This window comes from Passer domesticus, chromosome 1 (assembly GCF_036417665.1).
Source record: "Passer domesticus isolate bPasDom1 chromosome 1, bPasDom1.hap1, whole genome shotgun sequence".
NCBI classification, from domain to species: Eukaryota; Metazoa; Chordata; class Aves; order Passeriformes; family Passeridae; genus Passer; species Passer domesticus.
Window position 1 is genome coordinate 119,376,480 of NC_087474.1, and position 20,870 is coordinate 119,397,349.

The 20,870-nt window shown below is 39.9% G+C and overlaps 1 protein-coding gene and 1 long non-coding RNA gene across 6 annotated transcripts in view; one reads left to right on the top strand and one right to left on the bottom strand.

The window, feature by feature from the left end:
- LOC135278795 (ethanolaminephosphotransferase 1-like) overlaps positions 1–20,870 on the bottom strand; it is a 58,179-nt gene that overhangs the window by 10,794 nt on the left and 26,515 nt on the right. For all 5 annotated transcript variants that reach the window (XM_064385604.1, XM_064385613.1, XM_064385636.1 and 2 more), the window contains exons 5-7: positions 20,263–20,531; positions 11,652–11,760; positions 1,522–1,570 (exon numbers count right to left, since the gene is read on the bottom strand). In XM_064385604.1, the coding sequence (XP_064241674.1) occupies positions 1,522–1,570; positions 11,652–11,760; positions 20,263–20,531 (427 nt within the window). The remainder of the gene's footprint in view (positions 1–1,521; positions 1,571–11,651; positions 11,761–20,262; positions 20,532–20,870) is intronic.
- On the top strand, positions 16,614–19,371 carry LOC135278846 (uncharacterized). Its single transcript, XR_010346247.1, has 2 exons — positions 16,614–16,755; positions 18,630–19,371. It is a non-coding gene; the product is annotated as an uncharacterized LOC135278846 (long non-coding RNA).

Below are 20,870 nucleotides of genomic sequence, written 5' to 3' on the forward strand. Positions count from 1 at the left end.
TTGGCTAAGTAGAGCACAGGATAATTAATGATACATTGTGTTTTCTTGGGTATTTTAAGCTGTTTTTAAAGGTAGTAAATTATTGCATTTTCTGTCAGCTTGGGAAATGGTAACTGTACGTTCACTCCCACTAAACCATTCCTTCATACAGCCAGTTCAGAAAAGCAATTCTGTGTTTAAAATGTACTGGGAAATGTCCTGTTTAAAATCTTTGAACATATGTATTTATGGAAACAGCTAGACAAAAATCCAAGAAATATCTCTCTCATGCCAAAAAGTAATCACCTACTCCTAAAATAACAACTGAGAAGGGACATCAGGATGAAGAAAGAGAGGAGATGATTGGGAAAACTCAAATCCTTCTTCACCAAAGAGCTTGTGCATGTATCATTCAAGCAAACCTGACTGGTAGTTTAAAATTGCTGTGCTCTTCTCTTCAGAGGAATGATAAGCTCAGCAAGAGGCTTGAGAGGAACCATGTCAAGTGATGACTTAAAAAGAAAAATACTGAACAAAAGTCCTGATAGGAAAGGAAGGAAACCAAACCCTCAATGCTCATTGGGGTAAAGGCTGCTACTGGCAGGGGCTGACATGCACAAGGTGTTTCCCCCTCCTCCTTTCAGTCATCCCCAAACAAGATTTCCTTGCATGGCTGGTTCCCAGCCCCCTGCCCCACAGCCCAGCCTTTCTGCAGGTTCTCAGCCTTTCCTGCCCCACATCTCCCAGCTCTCCACGCTTCCTGCCCCAAACCTGGGGCTGTGCATGCTTCTGGTAACTGCACTCAGTACCACCACACAAAAAGGGCTGGGTAGGAGAGATGCAACATTATCTTATAGACTCTCTAAAATGTAAATGCTAATATTAGTTTCCACTAATTCCTGAAGACAGGCAGTGACAGTCCCTCCTCCAGGACACTTAGGACCTGAGAGACCTGAAGTGACAGATGAGTGAAATGAGTTAGCAAATACTAGGGGAAGACAGGCAGCATTAGTAAAAATAGGCCATTGGAATATGAACTGAGTATAAAATTCTTGGGTGCAGCAAGCCAGTTCTTAGATGTAATCACAGTTTGCCACCTGCCTAGCTTACATCTGATAGCAATTATCTGCAGACTTCATACAGAGGAGAGCTTTACAGAAGGACCAGGAAGACAATTAAGGACTTCACAGAGTGCAGGATGGTCAGCTACAGAATTCCACCCAGCACAGGCAGAAGTTACAAATCACATTTGATTGCAAATAAAATGCAATGTTTTTTACTACAGAGCCTTTACCAGTTTAGTGTGCAGGACCACTGTGAGACTGCCTAAACAACAGCAAGTGAAAGGAAAAGGAGAGAGTTGTAAACATTAAAAGATTCTGAAAACTCACCAGAAAAACCTTTTACTACATTATAAGGACAACATCTGGATGAAAGAAGCTAGTCTACTTCAAGCATTACATTTATTTGTAAATGAGGAAACCATTAAATATACAGAATTAAATAGGAGGTGACAGAATTACTTAATGTTAATTAACTTACCTGTGAATGTTGTATAGTGTTTGTGGAAACGACAGAAACAAACTGAAGCCTGGAAGAGAAAAACATTAATATGTAATTCCACACTGATGACCTCAGAGTTTTTTCATATGATAACAGACCTTGTGTACTATTCAAAAAATGATTTGGTATTCCTGTACTCAGTACAGGATATGAACTGAGGTTGGGGGCTTTAGACAATAATAAAACTGTCCTCTTTTTTCCCAAAATCTAGCTGCTGGAAATAGTTGCTGATACTGAATTTCCTGTGTAACGAGTGACAAGACCAGAATTTTTTTTTAAAAATTCTGATATAGCTAATAGGATCATTATTTTTCATACAGATTTGTCTGCTGGACCCAGAACAGCCTTATTTTTCATGAGCTCCTGTTTATCCTGTTTATCTAGAAAAATCTGAGTCTAACACCAAAAGCCTTCCAGTGGAATATAGAAAGACAATAAACTTCAAGCTGGGCTGTTCACATTAGTGGGGAAATAAGTTCATAGTTCAAAATATTAAGGGTCAACTAATGATCTGTTTTGATAATACAATAACTGAAATTAATTAATTTTTATGGCATGTCCATCATTTGAACAAGTGAGAGTTTTTTACTTCTATTTTAACACAGCTGTGGTGTTTCTGGAGCTCAGCTGTAACCCACAAAGCACAAGGGTTTCACCTTTGCTAACACTGTGTCTCCCTGCACTGCTGCTGGTATTATCAACCCAGCTGCCAGCAGTCCCTGAGCTGCCTGAAGACCCAGCTGTATCCCCTCTGACACCCCCATCCAAAATGCACTGGTCCACCCAAGAATCAAAGAAAACTTTCAGCAACAAGTGGAAGCTTGAGATTTAAACAAAAAACCCCACTATATGAGTCAGTCCTAGCTAGGTGGAAATACATATGACTTTTTAAATCGATGTAATTCCCTGTAGAGCTCTTTGGTTTGTATTTTTTCCCCCACTTTCTGTGTATTGAGGGCTTTTCCCTGGTCAATTTGCTGCTTGGAGATTGCTCTGGGTAGCACATTTCTGCACGGCTTTTTTATTATAGGGGATGAGACTTGGGTGTGGTGCACTAAATTAATACATTATTCCTATTTTATTATGGGCAAGAAAAGCACTCTGATGTATTAAACTTTCTGGTTTTGACCAAAAATAACTCCTTGAATTCTGTACAGGCACTGTGCTGCCTGTATAGAAAAGTAGAAAACTTTAATCTCATTATTAGCAATAAGGGGGTAAAAAATTAATAGAGGAAAGATATGATTTCAGATGACTTTGCACTGGGGCTAATGTGACATAGCAGTGTCTTGAGGAGTGTCCGTGTTTACCCTCCAGTCCTCATCAAGGACATACCCAAGTGTTTAGCATGCCCTGGCCACAGTGGCAACGCAAGAAAAGGAAACTAAACATGAAAGTGGAGATCAGGATTGTTGGGGGAAAAAAAAGAAGTAAAAAGAGGTGCCATAGGTAATCTGTCTGTCCAGTCTTTCTGGTTATCTGCTAAAGAGAAGGAAACAAAGAATTGGAAAAAAAAAAAGCCAACCTGTAAATAATTTCAGGTATTGCATTATTTTTAATGTTTACCTTTTGGGTTTGCTTCTTAAAACAATTAAGAGCTCTGCTTCTTTACCATGGCAGAAACTCCCTATCAAACAGCTGAAGGATGTTCAATTGAAGTAATATCCCAAGTATTTTGTCAATATATTTCTAGAATTCACAGGCTTAGTGCCTTCAGAGTGATCTGTGTTTAATGTGCACTGCAGTTAGCTATGTTTCCTATTAGGCAGGGAGCGCTAGTTCAATAAAATCTTGAGTTACGTACAGCAGTTCCAACATCTGCATCACATTAGAGCAGACATGAGACAAAACATTGACTCTTGAGGTTAAATCTAAATTTCCTGCTGCAATCCTGAAGTTTGATTTGTTAGGAGAAAAGCAGCTGAGAGGAACAGAAATAGAGACTAGAACTAGAAATAGAATTCAAAGAGCAATGGTTGCCAACAATTTGTTATTTTTATGAAGTGCCATTTTAGTTAGAAATAACACACTGACCACAAACAGTCCCCCAGCTAGCAAAAAGCCACTTTCCAAACGGGGCAGTTCCACCAGTTACTCCCCTGTATTTTTACACGGCTTTGCTTTAAACACAGCGAGAGAGCTGAGGATGCAGCAGGGAAAGCAAAGGGTGTTTCCCCGTTTCTTATGGGATTTTCAGAATTCCATCATTTCCTACATGTTGCTTTCCCGTCTTTTTTTAGCTAAAGAGGCCTGGTTTGGGGGCTGCTTTTGGTACTCATTAAGTCTGCTGTTTAATTGGCATTAAGGATCCCTTTGTGCCCAGGAGCTAAACTGCTGCATCCGCATTGCTGCCATTCCCTGCTGCTCTGAGGAACAAAAGGTGCAGCCTGGAAAGCAAAGCCACTGCTGGCTCTCTGGCGCTCAGCCACCCAGGCACTGCCCAAGTGATGATCATAGAGCTTTTTTTGTTGTTGTTGTTTGTTTTTAATGTCCTAAAAGTACATATTTTATTTTAAAATAAATTTTATAATTCAATTTCAGCGCATTAGATGTTTTAACACATAGGGGAAAATAGAACTCCTCAAGTGTTCTTAGAGGTAGAATACTGCTCTTCCAGGATTTTTTAGTTTCTTCTTCAGTATTTTCCCATTCTTCAGCTGATTTAAAATCTGAGACCCAACTGTAAGAACACAGGCCTATATTAAAGGCAGAAATACCAAAGCACAGATGGGTGGCACAGATACACAGGGAATTCTTGTGTCACGCCAGGCTGAAAGTATCAAGCCCAAATCCTCGGATTTAGGTACAATCCTCTCGTCAGTCCTCTGTCCTGCACAATGTAAACTCCCTTTTCTGAGAAATAAACATTTTTAAAGCTCTTTATTAGGAATTATTTTGTCCATATTAAAAAATGTCAAACATAAGCATAAACAAACAAATCCCAATGCATCCAGAAATTCAGGAATAAAGTCATATCCACAGTGAAGAAGTGAAGGCATTATCTTGTTTTCCAAATATGTATGTGTATAAAAGCACACAGATACACACACAGACATGCATGTAAATATGTGTGCACATATATATATACATATATATGTGCATATGTATATATACATATGTATAAAAGAGATCAAAAGGTAATTCCCATCAGTCTTAAGGACAACTTTAGGTTTCATTTATGCTTTCAAATTCAATTCTAAACCACTAAAGTGTTGTGTGATACAGCTGAATAAATTAATAATAATTTTAAAAAGCTAGGACACGATGGGTACCATGATACCTTGTCACCCATGTTGTTTGGACAAACAGTAATATATTTTAATTATGTGAGGGCATTTTAAATGCTCATGTAACTAAATTTAAAGACTATTGACGATCTGCAGGAGGACAGGTTGTTTCCATGACATGCTGCAGTTACTGTGGCTGTTGTACCTGATTTAATTCAGGCATTTCTGCAAAATACAGACTTGATCATTGTAGAGAAAGAGAGGGTATGGCCAGGAACAAGCTGCTGACACTACTGTCAGCTCCAGAAAATGCTTTTTCAGTACCCAACAGCCCCATGCTGGCACTCAGACAAAGCAAACAGCCTGATGCAGGTAGCCACATTTCTGAAAACACAAAACCTCACAGACTGTAAACACTGCTAAATAAAGAAGTGACTCCAAGGCACCTAAACCACTAAACAAGTTATAGTGCTTCAAAGGAAGGACAACCTTCACTGTTTATCTTCTCCACACCTTTGCTATCATAAATCCCCTTTGTTAGTAAATTCTTAACAAATGAATCATCCTTAAACTGTCCTAAGAAGAGCACTGAAATTTTATTTGTTAAGAATTGGCTCTCCTGATAGCTAAAATCAAAAATTCAAAAATGAGACAGTGCGATACAGAGATGTAATTTTAGGTGAACACTGCACTGGGAATTGTGTGAATGTGTTCAGGAAAGCACCATCCCTGCCGTACTCCCCCCCACAAAAAATACTCCCCAGAGCACTCATCCCATTTGGGAGGCAGGGAAGAGGCCCGTGCACACCTTCTGGGCATATCACAAAGCTGACCAACTCTCTTAACAGCAGGTGGTTGTACTTGCATTTCAGCTTACAAATTAAATACTATCACTCTCCTCATTCTTCAAGTGCCCACACCTCTGCATGGCCTTCTTCAGTACACTGCTTGGCCTTTCCATCTCTAGATTAATAATTTGTCATAATCAGTGTTTGCTGTAAAGAAATGGGATGTTATAATTTACCTTTCTTAACCAGACAAGAAAAATTAGATTCCAAATATCCAGGCCTCAATATTAGCTTGGAAAATATTTAAGTACTTTTTCCATGGTGTTTTTCTCAAATTCTTTGCACATTTAGAGCAGCTAGACACATGAAAATATCTTAACACACTGAATGTTTAGCACACTGATCAGTGCCTGGAAGCAAGCTTCATCAAAAGGTGAACATTTTAGAAGCACTTGTTTCTGGAACAGGAGCTTTCCATGGACCTTTTCTGGCATGTCTTGAGCAGACAACTCTTTCAATTGATTGTGCAAACACATAATTGCGTTTTGAGCTGTCCACTAAAAAACCATTATATTTTATTACTATGTAAAATAGCAAACTTAAAAGAACTTAGTAGTTGGGGGGGAAACCTTAGAAAACAAATATATAATTTGCAGGCTTGAGACTGTAAAGTCTGAATACATTAGGATGAAAAATACACCCAAAATCCACAGTATGAAATGATTTTACAGGGATTGAGGGAACATAAGGTAAACATAAGCACTGTCTTCATGCACAAAGTTGATAGAGGTTTTGGGTGTTTAGCATCTAAGATATTTTTTGAGTATAAAGATTTTAGAGGGATGCATTTATCATGCTTGTTGAAAAGAGATGTGTTTGTTGATTTTATACCTTATTTTCAGTATCTAAGGAAGTACACATGGCATTCATCTTACTGAGCTGTAAGATAACAAATAGCATTCAGAGGGATTTAGTATCTATTGAAGAATTAGTTTATGGATGTAGCTGCTTCTTTGATGTAGTTCTGTTTAAACATCATTCTTTTTCTGGGCACAGCAAGAATTGAGCACCAGAGAAACAGTGCCTGTATTTGAAAAGCCTGGGCTGGCTTCCAGAAGGACTCTGCCAGGTGAGCTCCCTTGCGTGACCTTCTCCTGGGGGTCCCAGAGCCCCTGAAATGACTCCTCACACCTTAACACCACCCAACTCATTCCCACCTGTAGTCAGCATCCTGTGACACTGCTCTGCCTCTGGCCTTGAGCACTCTGCTTTTCTGGATGATTGTTCTGACTGGTTCAGTTGAGTTACTCCAAACATGAACTCAGTGGCTTCTTAAAAATATATCTCAAGTGACAGGTGAGTATTTCACACCCTTTGCTTTAACGGAGCCTGGTACAATCTGTCACAACAATGCCTTAATAAATGTTGAATTGGTGACAGACATGTAGAAGCCAACTCGTGTTAATCACACTTCTCAAACGGGACTGGTCAAAGCCTGTCAGAGCAATAACATTTTGAAAACATTGCACTTAACGTTTAATCATTCAGCAAGTCATCACTAGGGCAGAACCATCAGCCACTTCGCAATGGGAACTATAGGAAATCACTACAGAATGACATCATTCCATAGGAGGCAGAAACAATTCCTAAGTTGACCGTGGCCTCCTAAACAGTTTCTGACACTGAAAAAGGGGCAGGCTACTGTATGAACACCAATGGCAAGGACTTGTGAGTCCTCCTTTGATACACAGGATGTAGCACAGGGTAAGTACAAGGCACTGTTTTAGAGGAGTAACTGTGCTCTGCTTTCCCACTATGATGGAATTCAAATAATAGGCATGTTTTAAATGTAAAAAAGCTTGGCCTCTTTGTTAGTTTTTTGCTGCTATGATCTGTTCATTTATGTTTTCACTCTTCATTTTATTTACTTAAGTAGATCAGGGAAGAGTGACCCTCAAGGAAAATACTCTGTAGAAGACAGCATAGAAACCAAACCCATGCACATCATAGGAAAAAATTCTGAATGCTTTGGCCCCATCTCTAAAACAAAGTTCAAGTGTCAGATCTCTGAAATACTCAATTCACATTTCATGTTCAAACCTGCACTTTGAAAACTTATTTCAGCTTTGCCACAGGCTTCAGAAGCCAGATCTGGGCACTGTTGACCACACGTAGTAGACTCAAACATGACACTATGTCTGGATTACAGAATAGTCTGCCCCATATGCCACACACTGATGAAGTATAGCATATCCACTCCATGCTTAAGTGATCCTTTTGCCATGAAGTCTATTCTTGTTGTTGCAATTAATACCAAGAAGGAGCAGGAAACTCTGTGCATCCAGGCATCATTTTTCCAATTTGCCTTCCTAAGGAATGAAGCTGATGTGCTAACTCTGCTTGTTTGTGTACATCCCACCACAACTTCCAAGCCCTCAGTCAATTCTGAACAAAAGAATATACCAAAAGAAATTTCTAGTAAGATGCATGTCTCCATCTTCCTTCTCCAGGAAAGGATTATAGCCTGAACTCAAATTTTATTAGACATTATAAAATCTTCATAGAGAGCAAGTATGAAGGTCCCAAACACGGGAAATGCTTCATGCAGAGCATGCACCTACAGGTCATTTAATAGCAACGTGAGACAGAAACCATCATCAATTAGTAATGCTGCTCCCTGAACTGCAGGTGCCTACCTGTCAGTGAAAATCTTCTCACAAATTCTACAGCATCATTTGTGGGACTAGAATTTATGTGCAGAATTGACTGCTTTAAAATGCTTATTGTAAATATTTCATATTGCTCTCAACCTGCTAGCACAGTGACAGGGAATGTTAGGCATTTGGGATGCCCTGGAGGGGTGAAAATAAATGATAGCTCTCACCCCAGTGCTGCCCTTTGAAGGGACCCTAGTTAGCCAGATAATGCTATGGGACAATTGTGGTTAAATCCCAAGAGAGCTTTTGGAGTGTCATCCACAGGAACCCTGATGAGTGCAGTGTAATTAGTTACAGATGAGCACACAGGGTCTGTCTGCTCCCATGCTGGGAGAGAAAGGCATTTCTGCCTAGCAGCCAGGTCAGCTGCTCTGGAAATAGGAGAAGGATCTTCCTCGTTGATTCAGGGTCCAGCTAGGTGTGTGTTTTGGAGCTGAAGGATGGAATTGCATTCACTACCAGTGAAAATTACAGGATCATGTTTGCTGGGTAGCTGACAAATTCCCATAAAATTCTATGCTGAAGTTTCTCTATTTCACAGGGTCACTGCTCAGCAGCTTAAGACTTGGCTTTCCTACAGGTGTTCACAGTGTGCCAGACAGTTCCCAGGAACACACATAAAGCTCTCTTTCCTAAAACATCTAATCTAAACACCAGTATTGCTGCACTTTTATGTATATCTTTGTGTGTTCTGGCACCTGATAAAAGCTCCATTATTTTCAAGGAGTGAGTGTCACCTGGTGATACCACAGCTTCCTCTGAAGAGGTGCTTTCACAGAGTTCATCCCTAGGTTATACATGAGGATTGATTTTTTTTTCCCCAGAAAACTCCAGGAAAGACATCTGAAAAACACTTTTGTGCATCTTGTTTGGAATCCTTTCCACCACAGAAGGTAGGAGCTGAAGCCCAGCTGCTCTCGGAGAAGCGATGGCTCAGCAGCTGAACTCCTGTTGTGTACAGAACAGTAAAAGCACCCAACAAATGCCAAGTATTGATGGAGCAGCTACAGGTTCTTTGTTAGAAGGACCACTAGTGACTACTAAATGCCATCAGATGGTTAAGCACAGCCATTTATGGTTTAATGGCTCCTCTCAGGATCCTGGGAAACTAGCTTGTAAAAAGCATCAGAGGCACACTTTGTTTTTAACTAGCCACAAAGGCATTTAACTGAGCAAGCCAGAGTGGGCTCTCTGATACAAATGGTTCTGGCTGAGCAAGACACACTTGCTGCAGTCTCTCTAAGGGAGGGAATACTTGAATCTTCCTGGCTCCTTGGCCCTTGGAGTAGGTTAGACAGGTACTTTTTCTGCAGTCACAGTGGGGTCCTGCAATTTAGCACAAGCTTCTAAAAATTTTACATTTCCCTAGTCACTACACACAGGCTACTCAATGATAACCACCTTACTGGTGAGCTGAGGTTCAAATATGAAATGGCAGTGCTTTCTGGACCAGCATGACCCTTAGTGGAAGGATAGTATTTTTTTATATTTAAATTTAGTGTCTGATTCTAACAGATTTACTAAGCACTATGATGACTCTGTAATATAGAGTCAACTTTGCATACTTTAAACCCATATTTAACTTCAACTAAGTTGCAAAAATTGTAATTGTGGATAGTGTGCTAGAGACAAGGTTTTTGAAGAAACCTTTTGCCTCCTATTTAAGCCTGCTCTGCTTGGGACAGTGGTGGAAGAAATACTATTCTGTGCTCACAAATCCATTAATACAAGCATACCATGGAAGACAGAAGCAGTACTTCTTTCTAGTGTTAATGGAACAGTCCATCAATTGTTGCTTTGCAGCTGGTTCTGGCACAATATGAGAAAGGATGCTCACACCTGCAGATCTGATAACACTGAAATGCTTCCCTTCCACAAATGTTCCTACTACATTGAACAGTTTGAATTAAACCTTCATCCATGGCTTCCCAAGTGAGAGGGAAGTAATCAGAGTACTCCCTGAATGGGCTGTCATGTGTCTTAGTGACAGGAACCCAGCAGTGATGTGTGCAGTACAGAACAAGTTGTTCAGTGGGCTAGCACCTAACGCTGCCCTGAGCTGCCCATTCTGCTCATTTCAAACTGCCCTGGGCTTGCTGTGCTGCTTCAAGAGCACAAATCACTCCCTGTCTACAGCTACACCTCTGTCAAAGGTGAATAATTCACTGGCTATTGAAAAGGCAACCACTGTCTTTCCCCTCTTCCTTTCTTTTTTTTCCTCAGAGTGCCTAAATCAGGTCTGACTAGAAAAAGAGTGTATCATCTTGGTCACACACTGTTGGGTTTTTTTGTGTAAAGCACAAAACCATGTCCTTGCAGACACTGCTCATTAGAAAGCACAGCATATGAACATGGGGTCCTTTCTAACCTAGGAATTCTGGAAAACAGTGCTGGGGCAAGAGGTGGTACCTGCTGACAACCTTGCCATAGGGAGAGGGTGGTGAGAGCACACATCAGTGCAAAATGCTCAAATGGCTCCTATTGAGCTGACATGGGGGAAGCACCTACAACCAAGTCCTCCATTTGGCTCAAGGGCAGAAAATGTTTCTTGGGATGCAAGCCGAGAGTGTTTGTGTCAAACAGAGTAATGGTGCCCCTCTTCTCATCACTTGTATGCTCATAAAAATCTCCAAAATGCATATGCTAATTTCTTCACCTTCCAAGCAACACAGCAAAGACAGTTTGCATACACAGATTTCCAGCTAAGACTTCTATATTTTTAACTCATTAAAATGTAACTGCTCTTGTTCTCAGTTTTGATATAGCAGTCAAAAAACATTCAATGCTCATTTCAAACTACACTGACAGTATCAAATAATGCCCAAATAGGCTGTTGCTGTGTATGAAAAATAAATCTCTTTTGTTTGCAAAGGATTTCTAAAGAAGAGGTTAGAAATCACCTGGCTTTTATTCCTATTTACAGTTTTATTCATATTTACAGTTATTTAAATAATGTCTTCATTCCCTCTGTACATAATGTTTGGGAACATAATGTGCTCCAGGCCAAAACATTAAACTTAGAATATACATAAATGTAAGTGACATTTTACCTGAGTGACATGAGGATTTCCTGAGATTTTGGGAGCCCAGCAAGCCAGCACACTGCACTGAACTGCACATGCAGATAAGGAGTATTTTCTATATTATTTGGGTGCAGCATACACTAATTCAGTGAGGAACAAATTTTCCAAAATTTTCCAAAACTATCTACTTTTTAAAAGTTTTCCAGTATTAACCCTTTTAATTATCTCTATTCATGTATTTTTGGACTAGCCAACACTTACAAAAGTAAAACCAAGAAAAAGACAGAAGTATAAAAAATATCAAATCAAAATTATTAAAAAGCAGTACACTTTTGCATAGATCTGGACACTTACCTATAAGCAGGATAACTAATACATCTGTAATATAATAACCAAACAGCAAAGGCTTCTGCCAGACCTCCACACCAACAGTACCAGTGAGCAGATATGCTGCTATTAACACCTACAGAAAAAAAGACAACTGATTTTCAATCCTTTACATCTAAAGGTAGAGAATTTCACTTATCATCTTAATACAAATGCAAAAGTTAAAAAAAAAAATCTGTTAGTTACCTCCTGCCCCTACTTTACCTTCTGCTGCCATGGCAAAACAATTACTTCTAAGCAGTGAAGTAACTTGCAGGGTCACGAAGAGAATTATTTAAAATTTATGAAATATGGTAAACAAGCATCTTCCCTGGTAATGTCTGCATCTGTTTGTATGTGATAAGTATTACTGACTTACCTTTTCAAAATACCTAAATCCACTTCTATTGCCAGGTCTCCCCAGTGCACGTGCACTTCTCTGTTTTTGGATACAGACTTCACAATTGGCAATGTGGTTATTTTTGCAACACTGCCCCTTGAACTGATTATATCAAAATAACTGAGAAAGGGGGAGAAAAATCCTAAGCCCACATGAAACAATAATAAAAAATAATAAAAACATTCAATTAAATGTGAAGAAATAAAAAGAACGGGAAGGAGATTAAGTCTTCCCTGATTTTTCTTTGACAGATAAGACCATTACAGGACACAAAAAGAATCACGTAGATGTCATTAGGAGGGAAAGGACACATACACAAGACCACAAGCACCCAGCTAGAGGGACTGCTGCCCTTCTCTTTCTCCAGCCTGCTTTGTTCTCAGCTGTTTTGTTTTGCCATAGGACCCATAAGGGGCTGTATGTTTCATGCTACACTAGCTCTAAATGAAATGACAATGTTAATTACAATGCCATTTAGAAAACTGCATATTCATCTATTTATTCCCATGTAACATTCAGTAACCTTTATATTTTCTTCTCAATGCAGCTTCTTACTCTGAGATGAAAAAAATGTTTCCAGCTTTACTTGTTTTATAGATTTTACTATTTCTTATTTAGGTTTTTTAATGCTCTTTTTTTTTTTCTATATTATGTGTTTTCTCCATTTGAACTTCAACAACCACATTTCTAGTCTCCTATTAAATTTTAACTCAAAGATACACTGAAAATCTCTTTGTTAATTACCAGGCTTTTTAAGATCACAGATTAAGAGCAGAATGCTGATGTTGCTTAAACTTCTATTACACATAGATAATACTACATTTGGTTTCACTTACTTCGCTCTGTCTGAAATCAGGATTCTTGCCCTGTCAGTATGTAGGTCTTTATGAGGCTTTGCTTACATTTTGCATTGTGGAACTGGGTGTTTTGAGTTGCCTTTGCAAGAGCAAGCAGCACAACAGATCTGCAGCAAGGAGGAGCAGGCACTAGTGAGTGCCACTATGTCTTGAGCCACTGAAGACAGTGAGTCAAATTTTGGTCTAAGTTAAGGACATATAATGGGTTTTGCAATCCACTGCATCAGAGCTAACATTTGGCTTCCTGAAGAAATTGAATTCTATTACCCATAAGACATGATGGATGGAATCCTGACCCCATCAAAGTTGATGGCAAAACTCCAACTGGCTTTGATGGAGCCTGAATTTACTCTCACACATTGAATCCTGAACAGACATTTTGGCAAGTGATAAAAGAGGAACTTTAGCATTAACCATTGTTACAGTCACTACTTTTGGCAGGGCATTCATGAGCATCACTGTCAGATGTCAGTGCATGTCTGGGAACAGGGGTGTGGATGCAATGGGCTCTCACAGGGAATGCCCTGCCCTGGGATTTGGTGATGCAAGACTCCCAGATCGACATTGCCTCTTAACAGATGTAGCATATGAAAAAACCCCACTCCTTGTCTTCAAAATTTTGGTATATGGTTTTTTAAGGACTCATCATTTTACACTGAAGCAGTCTCCAGCTTTAGAAAGCAGACCTCCTTTAAAAAGCCTGAAGGATGAGGAAATGGCTGTGTCCCTTGATCTAAGCTATACTGGCAAAAAATTGAGGATTGTCAAAATTAACAGCAAAGCCTAAGTCTGTTAGTCAGCTGTATAAACTCTTTTAAAGGCACTGCTGGTGGGAAAAAAAAAAGTAAAGCAATGTTCCTAAGTTCAGCTGAATAATTTTACTTAAGAAAAGATGGCCAAGTTTTTTACTTATCTTTCTACCATAAGCCAGCTTTTTTTTATTTTCAGATATAAATGTAGCGTCTAGCAAGTAAAAATAATTGCAGCCTTTTGTAAAATGAGAAGTCCAAATTAAATAACTGTATTTGGTTTGTGTGGCCAGTTTTTGATAGCAGGGGGGCTACAAGGGTGGCTTCTGTGAGAAGCTGCTAGAAGCTTTTCCCATGTCCAGCAGAGCCAATGGCAGACAGCTCCAGGATGGACCTACCAGTGGCCAAGGCTGCACCAACCAGAAATGGTGACAATGCCTCTGGGACAGCATATTTTAAAAGGGAAAAAACCCCATATTGTGCAGTTGTAATTGATGCCAGAGAAGAGAGGAGCGAGAATACGTGAGAGGAGCAGCCCTGCACACAAGGTCAGTGGAGAAGGAACAGGAGGTGCTCCAGGCATTGGAGCTGAGGTTCCCCTGCAGCCCATGGTGCAGCCCATGGATGTCCAGGGGGGTGCAGAGATCCACCTGTAATCCTCCACGGAGCAGGTGGGTGCCTGAGAGGAAGCTGTGAACCTGCAGGAGGCCCATGCTGGAGCAGGCTGTGCCTGAATGACTGCACCCCATGGAAAAGTTTCCATGGTGCAGGAGTTCATGAAGAACTGTAGCCCATGGGATGGACTCACATTGGAAGAACTGTCTCCCATGGGAGGAACCCACTCTGGAGCAGGGGGAGGACTCTTCTCCCTGAGCAGTCACAGAAACAACCTGTAATAAATTGACCCCCATTCCCTGTCTACCTGTGCCAGTGGGGGAGTGGAGGTAGAATCCAGGAAGACGGGAGAGGTAGGGGAAAGGTGTTTTTAAGATTTGTCTTACTTCTGATTATCCTGCTCTGATTTTGATTCATAAGAAATTCAATTAATATCCCTGAGCTGAGTCTGTTTTGCCCATGATAGCAATTTGTGAGTGATCCTTCTATCAGCTCATGAGCCTTTCATTATATTTTCCCTCCCTGTCCAGTTGCAGAGGGGAGTGATAGAGCAGCTTTTTGTCTGGCATCCACCCACCACAAAAACACAACTGAAAACTATATAGCAAAGTCATGTAGATGGGTACAATTTTGGATTCCAACTCTCACCAGCATGTGACCAGGAATATGTTTGGCTTTTGGCTTTCCAAGACCTTCTCCGTGAGGATGAGGAATACTTATGATGGAAAAGATACGGAAATACAAGCTGTTGATTTATAGGCTCTCTGATATAGCTGACAGCAGGACAGCTGGATTCTGAGCAGGGGCTCCCTATCTTGACATAATTTTGTAAATAACAGCAATATAGTCACATTTGTTCCTGTGTAAAATCAGAATAATTCTTTGATGTGGCATCGGGAAAATTCTATATGAACATAAGGCAGTATAACCCCTCAAAGTCTTCTACCTTCTAGCCTCTTACCTGTTCTCTAAAATTCTTGATATTTTTAAATCACCATCACTTTCATGTCTTTTCACTATTTCAGGTATAAGTTTTGTGACCACAATATTTTAGATTGTGCATGTACATACATTTATTTTCTTACCCTTTACCATTTCTGTTTTACACACAGGCACATTTAGTATGCTGTGTGATATTCTACATGATGAAATAAAAATTCTAATATTATGTCATCTTCTAAAAAATCATTAATATGCTTTAAAATTCTTTATGATTCCACAAAAACCTGGCATTAATTTTATTGTCATAGTCAATTTCACTAGCATATTGCTATAGTATTAATTGCTCATGTGTTGAAATATTTTCCATTAGCACAATGCTCAAAATAAATATCTAGAAAGCAAAGTCATTTAAAATACAAGGCTATTTCATTCTTCTGATAATGAATGTGACACTTGCCTAAAAGAGTAAGAATGATTTCCTACAAGCTATTTCAATAGGAGTTAGCTTTAATGTGATGCGCAATTTTTCCACTTTATTTTTTCTCAGTTTTTTTCTTTCAATAAATAATTGAAGGTTGCAAATCTTAGACTTTCAAAAATTTTACCTAAAAAGATTACTTTGCATTAAGACATTGCAGACAAATAACTAAAGGCACATGAAAGATTAATTAATCAAGAAAGGTTTGTGGGGAATCATAGTCAAGTGGTTAAGAATGAAGCAGTCTGCTGTAGAAAAAGCCTGTGCACAGCAGGTTCTTCTGTTCAGATTTCACATGGATACACCATGGGACTTCTCTCAGATAACTGAGTATTGAGATCAGTTTCCAGCCACGTCTGGAGGCAGCTTGAAGCAAACACCATTTTCTGGCCAGCACAGCTTCCTCACTGCTATCACTTCTCTTACTTCAACAGTTCCATTGTGCTCCAACTTTGAAACTAAGTAATAATACTTTTTCTTCACAAGAAAGGCTATGCTTTCCACAGACACATCAAATTAGAAAAGCTCTGAAAGTGAATATCCTTTCAACTGAAATGAAACTGTGAATCTTGATAATGAGACCAAAGAACAACATATTTGCACCTTTATTTTGCTTTTTAATTTTCCCCCCAGAGGAGGTAGAAATTTTTTCAAGATGTGATGTGCACTTGCATTGTTTGGGATTTCTCTGCTAACTCCTGAAACACTTTCTGCCACAGTACATCCCTGGAAAAGGTCATATGGAATAAATTTCAGCATGGGTTTTGTAAATAAACTTGTCAAAGAAAACATGGTATATGGCATCCATGAAAGAAACCTTCCCCATCTTTGACTGAAAGGAAGGAGAAGAGGAAGTCCTACAATGTTTCTGTTGCTAAGGGCATTGTGTACTTCCATTTACTCAGAGTTCCAAGGCAGGCAGAGGGTTCTCCCAGAGGCTCTAGGTGGTGCTGTCCAAAGCCATCAGGCAGAAGCAGCTGGGAAAGCATCTTAGACTGAAACTCTGTGGCTCATGGTCCAAGCACCAATCCCTTCAGGCACAACTCTCTCTGTATGTGGGATTTCTGGTCATCCTCTCCTTGCAGGGCCAGGGCTGGGTCAGAGACAGCTGCCTGTTGCCTTTGGGATTTTTCTGCTTCTGCTGCTTTCTTTGGTTTGCCTTGCCCCTCTGGCTGAGGAGATGGAGAGGAAGGAGAGTGGAATTGTCTGGGTCACAGCAGCTCTCACACAGCTCTTCACTTTTAAAGTTTTAATTAAGAATATAAAAGATATCTCCTGTTACACTTAAGGCAGCACCAATGGAGCAGAGGTATCATTATATCATATTAAGGAAAAAATTGTTCCCCTGCTATGAACTCAACTGCAGTGGCTTATGAAAAGCAACAGCAGGATTAGGCAAGTATTTCATTAGGGTAATATTAAATTCTTCAGAAAGAAAACAGATCTTTTTTTAAAACAAAACAAGATGATGTCAGTAAAAATTAACATATGGCAAGAAGCCAGAAATTTTAATTTCTCAGGATAGCTTTGTCCTTTCTTTTTGTTTGTTTTCCAAGGAACTTAATTTGCAGATATTAGCTGTCTTTGGTTTGTCTTGGACAAAAAGAAAAGTCTTCATTTTCACAAGATGTATCTAAGAGAATTTCTCACAGATCATAGCAGAGGTTTATTTTTTCGCCTTTTCTTCAGCCTTTTGGGGTTTCCAACAGGTGTGCTTACTCAAAAGTGTATGAAAATTGTCTAGATGCTATGATACAGAGGCTCCTCTCCTTGCACCTTTTTCTGCTACTCAGGAATCAGCACAGGATAGATCCTTGTGCAGAAGAGAGGAGAGACAGGAATCGCTTTCCCTGCTGCATTTGCTGCCACCTTGATTCTGGATCCACAAACATAATGGTCCTCTGACCAAGCATCTCTCAGACACATTACAGCCATTTTTCAAGTTTACAAACCACAGCTTCCTGCAAATGATTGTCTGCTGTAATCAAAGCTAATTGGAGTGCCAATTACAGCCCAGCTAGCGTAATTGGGTTACCAGTTCTGATGAGTCATCAAGTCACAGAAAAACGTGATGTGCATAATTCCCACAATTTCCCTGTCTATAACAAGGTGTTTTTCATGAGGAACAGCAGCTCTTTCTGTAGCACAGCTGAGGCAGAGCCCGTGAGCAGGCTGTGTTTATGTGCAGCAGAGCTGACTCAGCAGCAGTGTCCTGGGAGCCACAAGCCAGTTAAGTGCTCACTAAGGTCATCAGCCCTCTCTTTGCATGCTGACAGTAGATACTGGTTTTCTTGAGTTCTGTGGCAATAACAAAGCCCAAAGTTCCTGGCTACCAACAAGTTTAAAAGCAGAAGCAGGGGACATGACCACCTGAGTGTCTGACATGCCAGTGCAACAGCATTAAGTTGTAGGTGAGATTACTGAAGACAGGACAGAGAGGAAAATTCCTGCAGCAGTCCAGCTAGGAATGCCATGGAGGAAATACTGAACTAAACATTGTGAATCAGTCTGGAAGCAGCTAGAGAGTGCTTTCACACTCCTTACTTCTAAATGTGACTGTGGGAATAGCTGGCAGAGAAGCAATGGGGAAAAAAAAACCAGCAAGGGAAACAACCTTTCTTACTCATCGTCAGCCATTTGCTATTGTCCCCAGTATCCTCTGTGTTACTGGAGATGAAGAGCTATGTTTAATAGTGCACACATAATATAAATTTGCTAAATGGGTTTACAAAACAAGAACAAATATTTAGGAGAATTAAGATTTTTTACTAGACTAGTCAGTAGAACTGGGAAAAAATATATTATGTACTTTTTGCTTTACATGTAGTGTATTTTGGACTAATGAAAAAATACCACATTGAGCTACAAAGCCTGCCTTCTCTTTGTTCACAGGCAATTACAGCATTTTTTGTATTTTTTTTACAGGTGGGAAAACTGACATACAGAGATTTCAATAGTACAGTCTTCTACCCCTGCTGATGACTGTGCTAAAAAGCATCAAAAAATCTTCACATTTACAAGCTTATCACTTTGACTGTAATCAAGTCATCACAGAAGGCACTAAAAAGCAAGTGAGCAGGACAGCAGTTCAGCATCAGAGGGGAACAGGAAATAGCACTTGTTAGCACCTTGCATCCCAGTTAATCAAAGCAGTTTACAAACTTTACTGATATTCAGCCTCACCACAAATCTGTCAGGCAGGGAAATATTAAAAACAGGGCCACAGGCACAGGTCACTAACAGGCAGTGACAGAGTTAACAATACTGCTCTGCTAGTTGATACCCATTCCCAGATTTAACCACTAATACAGTTTGGATGCTGCAGTGACCAGCAGAGCTTTCTAAACATTCACATGTACAGTGGTCATCTGAGCAGCAAGTGAAATAGGCTTGAACATAACTATTCCTCTCCTGCAGGAAGAACTTCATGGGAAAGCCTTACACAGACACGGCTGAAACTTGCAGACCAGCTGGCTGCCTAATGTCTTAGTCCTGAGCCAACTTCTTCTCCCAAAACCTATTTTCTAGGGGACAACACAGATGCACCACAGCTGGACCACCATCTCTGAGTTGTTCTCAAACCACTGGATTCTGATTATGTTTACAGCATTACATCTGCAGCCATTAATTCAAATACTGTATTTCCATTAAAACACATATTCGAGTATTTGTCAAACTTCTTTTCAATTATTTGGCTGCACCTTTCATCCCGTGCCTGTAACAGGAAGCTCAGAAGACCGACTGTGCTCTTCAGGCTGCAAGACCTTGGCTATCTGAGACACAGATAAGCCAGCCCACACCAGACCAGTGCTGGGCCCTTGGAAGTGCACTAAGCTGGTTAATGCTGCTACTCATCTGTGCACTGAGGACACCACTCACTGTGGTGCCCTGGGCCTGTTTTCTGAAGACGTCCACAGGGCTGAAAACCAGACAAGAACTCAACTGCTGCTGACTGTGGGCTGATAAGTAATTTACCTTACTGAATGTCTATGACTTTTTGACATCCACAATGACTGACTGATTTTTTCCAAGTAGAACTCACTTGACAACAATTACTGCTCTCTGCATAGGTACAATGCTATTTCCATTACCACATTTGTTGTAAAATGGAGTAGAATTGAGAAGGTCTGGTAGTGTATAACTGTGTAATTACTGTTAATAGATACTACTTGGACTAATTCACATCGTGCCTCACAATCTGATATTGGGGGGAAAATAGCCTGTGGCTTCAGATAGCATAGTAATTTTTGTTAATACCACAAATCAAATGCAGATAAATGACATTCTCATGGGCACTGTCTGGCTGCTAGGCTTGCTGCAAGCCTTTTTCTCCTGCACAGCAATGAATCACTGATGCTGACAATTTGCTCAAGAGCAGCCCTTTATTGCAAATGCAGAAAATATTTCTGAATTACTTCTAGGGTTTTGCAATTTCACATATTTCAATATCTCAGCCAAATATATTTGCCTTGAACTCTATTTTTCTATTGCTTTAATATTATGAAAACAATTACATAGTTAAAAAACCAAAACCAAAACAGGGATGATAAATACTTACCACTTGGCTTATATCATATCCCCAAGGAAGAAAAAGAACTCCTGTGTTATATTTCTCCCAGTGTGAACACATGAAGTTAAACAAGACAATGCTTAAGTATATATACATTGTATATACAGAAACTCCAGTCTTCCCATTATCACGGGAACAGACAGAAAAAAAAGAAAGCACAAAAATGGAGGTAGCCCAGCTGTCCAGCCCATGGTCAAATAGTTCTCCCAGAGGAGTACTGGACTGAGTCCTTCGAGCATGTTTCCCATCTATGGAGTCTAGAAGGATTGAGAAAAGAAAAGAAACAAAGAATTAGAGCACAACAAAAGCAGTAGCTTTCTTCACATACAATTCACTACTACCATATAGAACATACAGGAAAATTACACTGATGACAGCAAACTGAAGCACAACAGCTCCCTCAATACCAACGGGTTAGAACTGCTCAGATATTAAGTAATTTTTCTGTCCTTACCTCAGCTCTGAAAAGAAATGCTACCTTCCTTGTGAGTTTTAGAAAGAGACTCATAATTACTTGCCCCCAGTGGTCTTGAAACATTTTTACATCAGTCCCTGCAATTAGTTTCAAGAGCTGAAAAGTGTCCATAGAGCTTCTT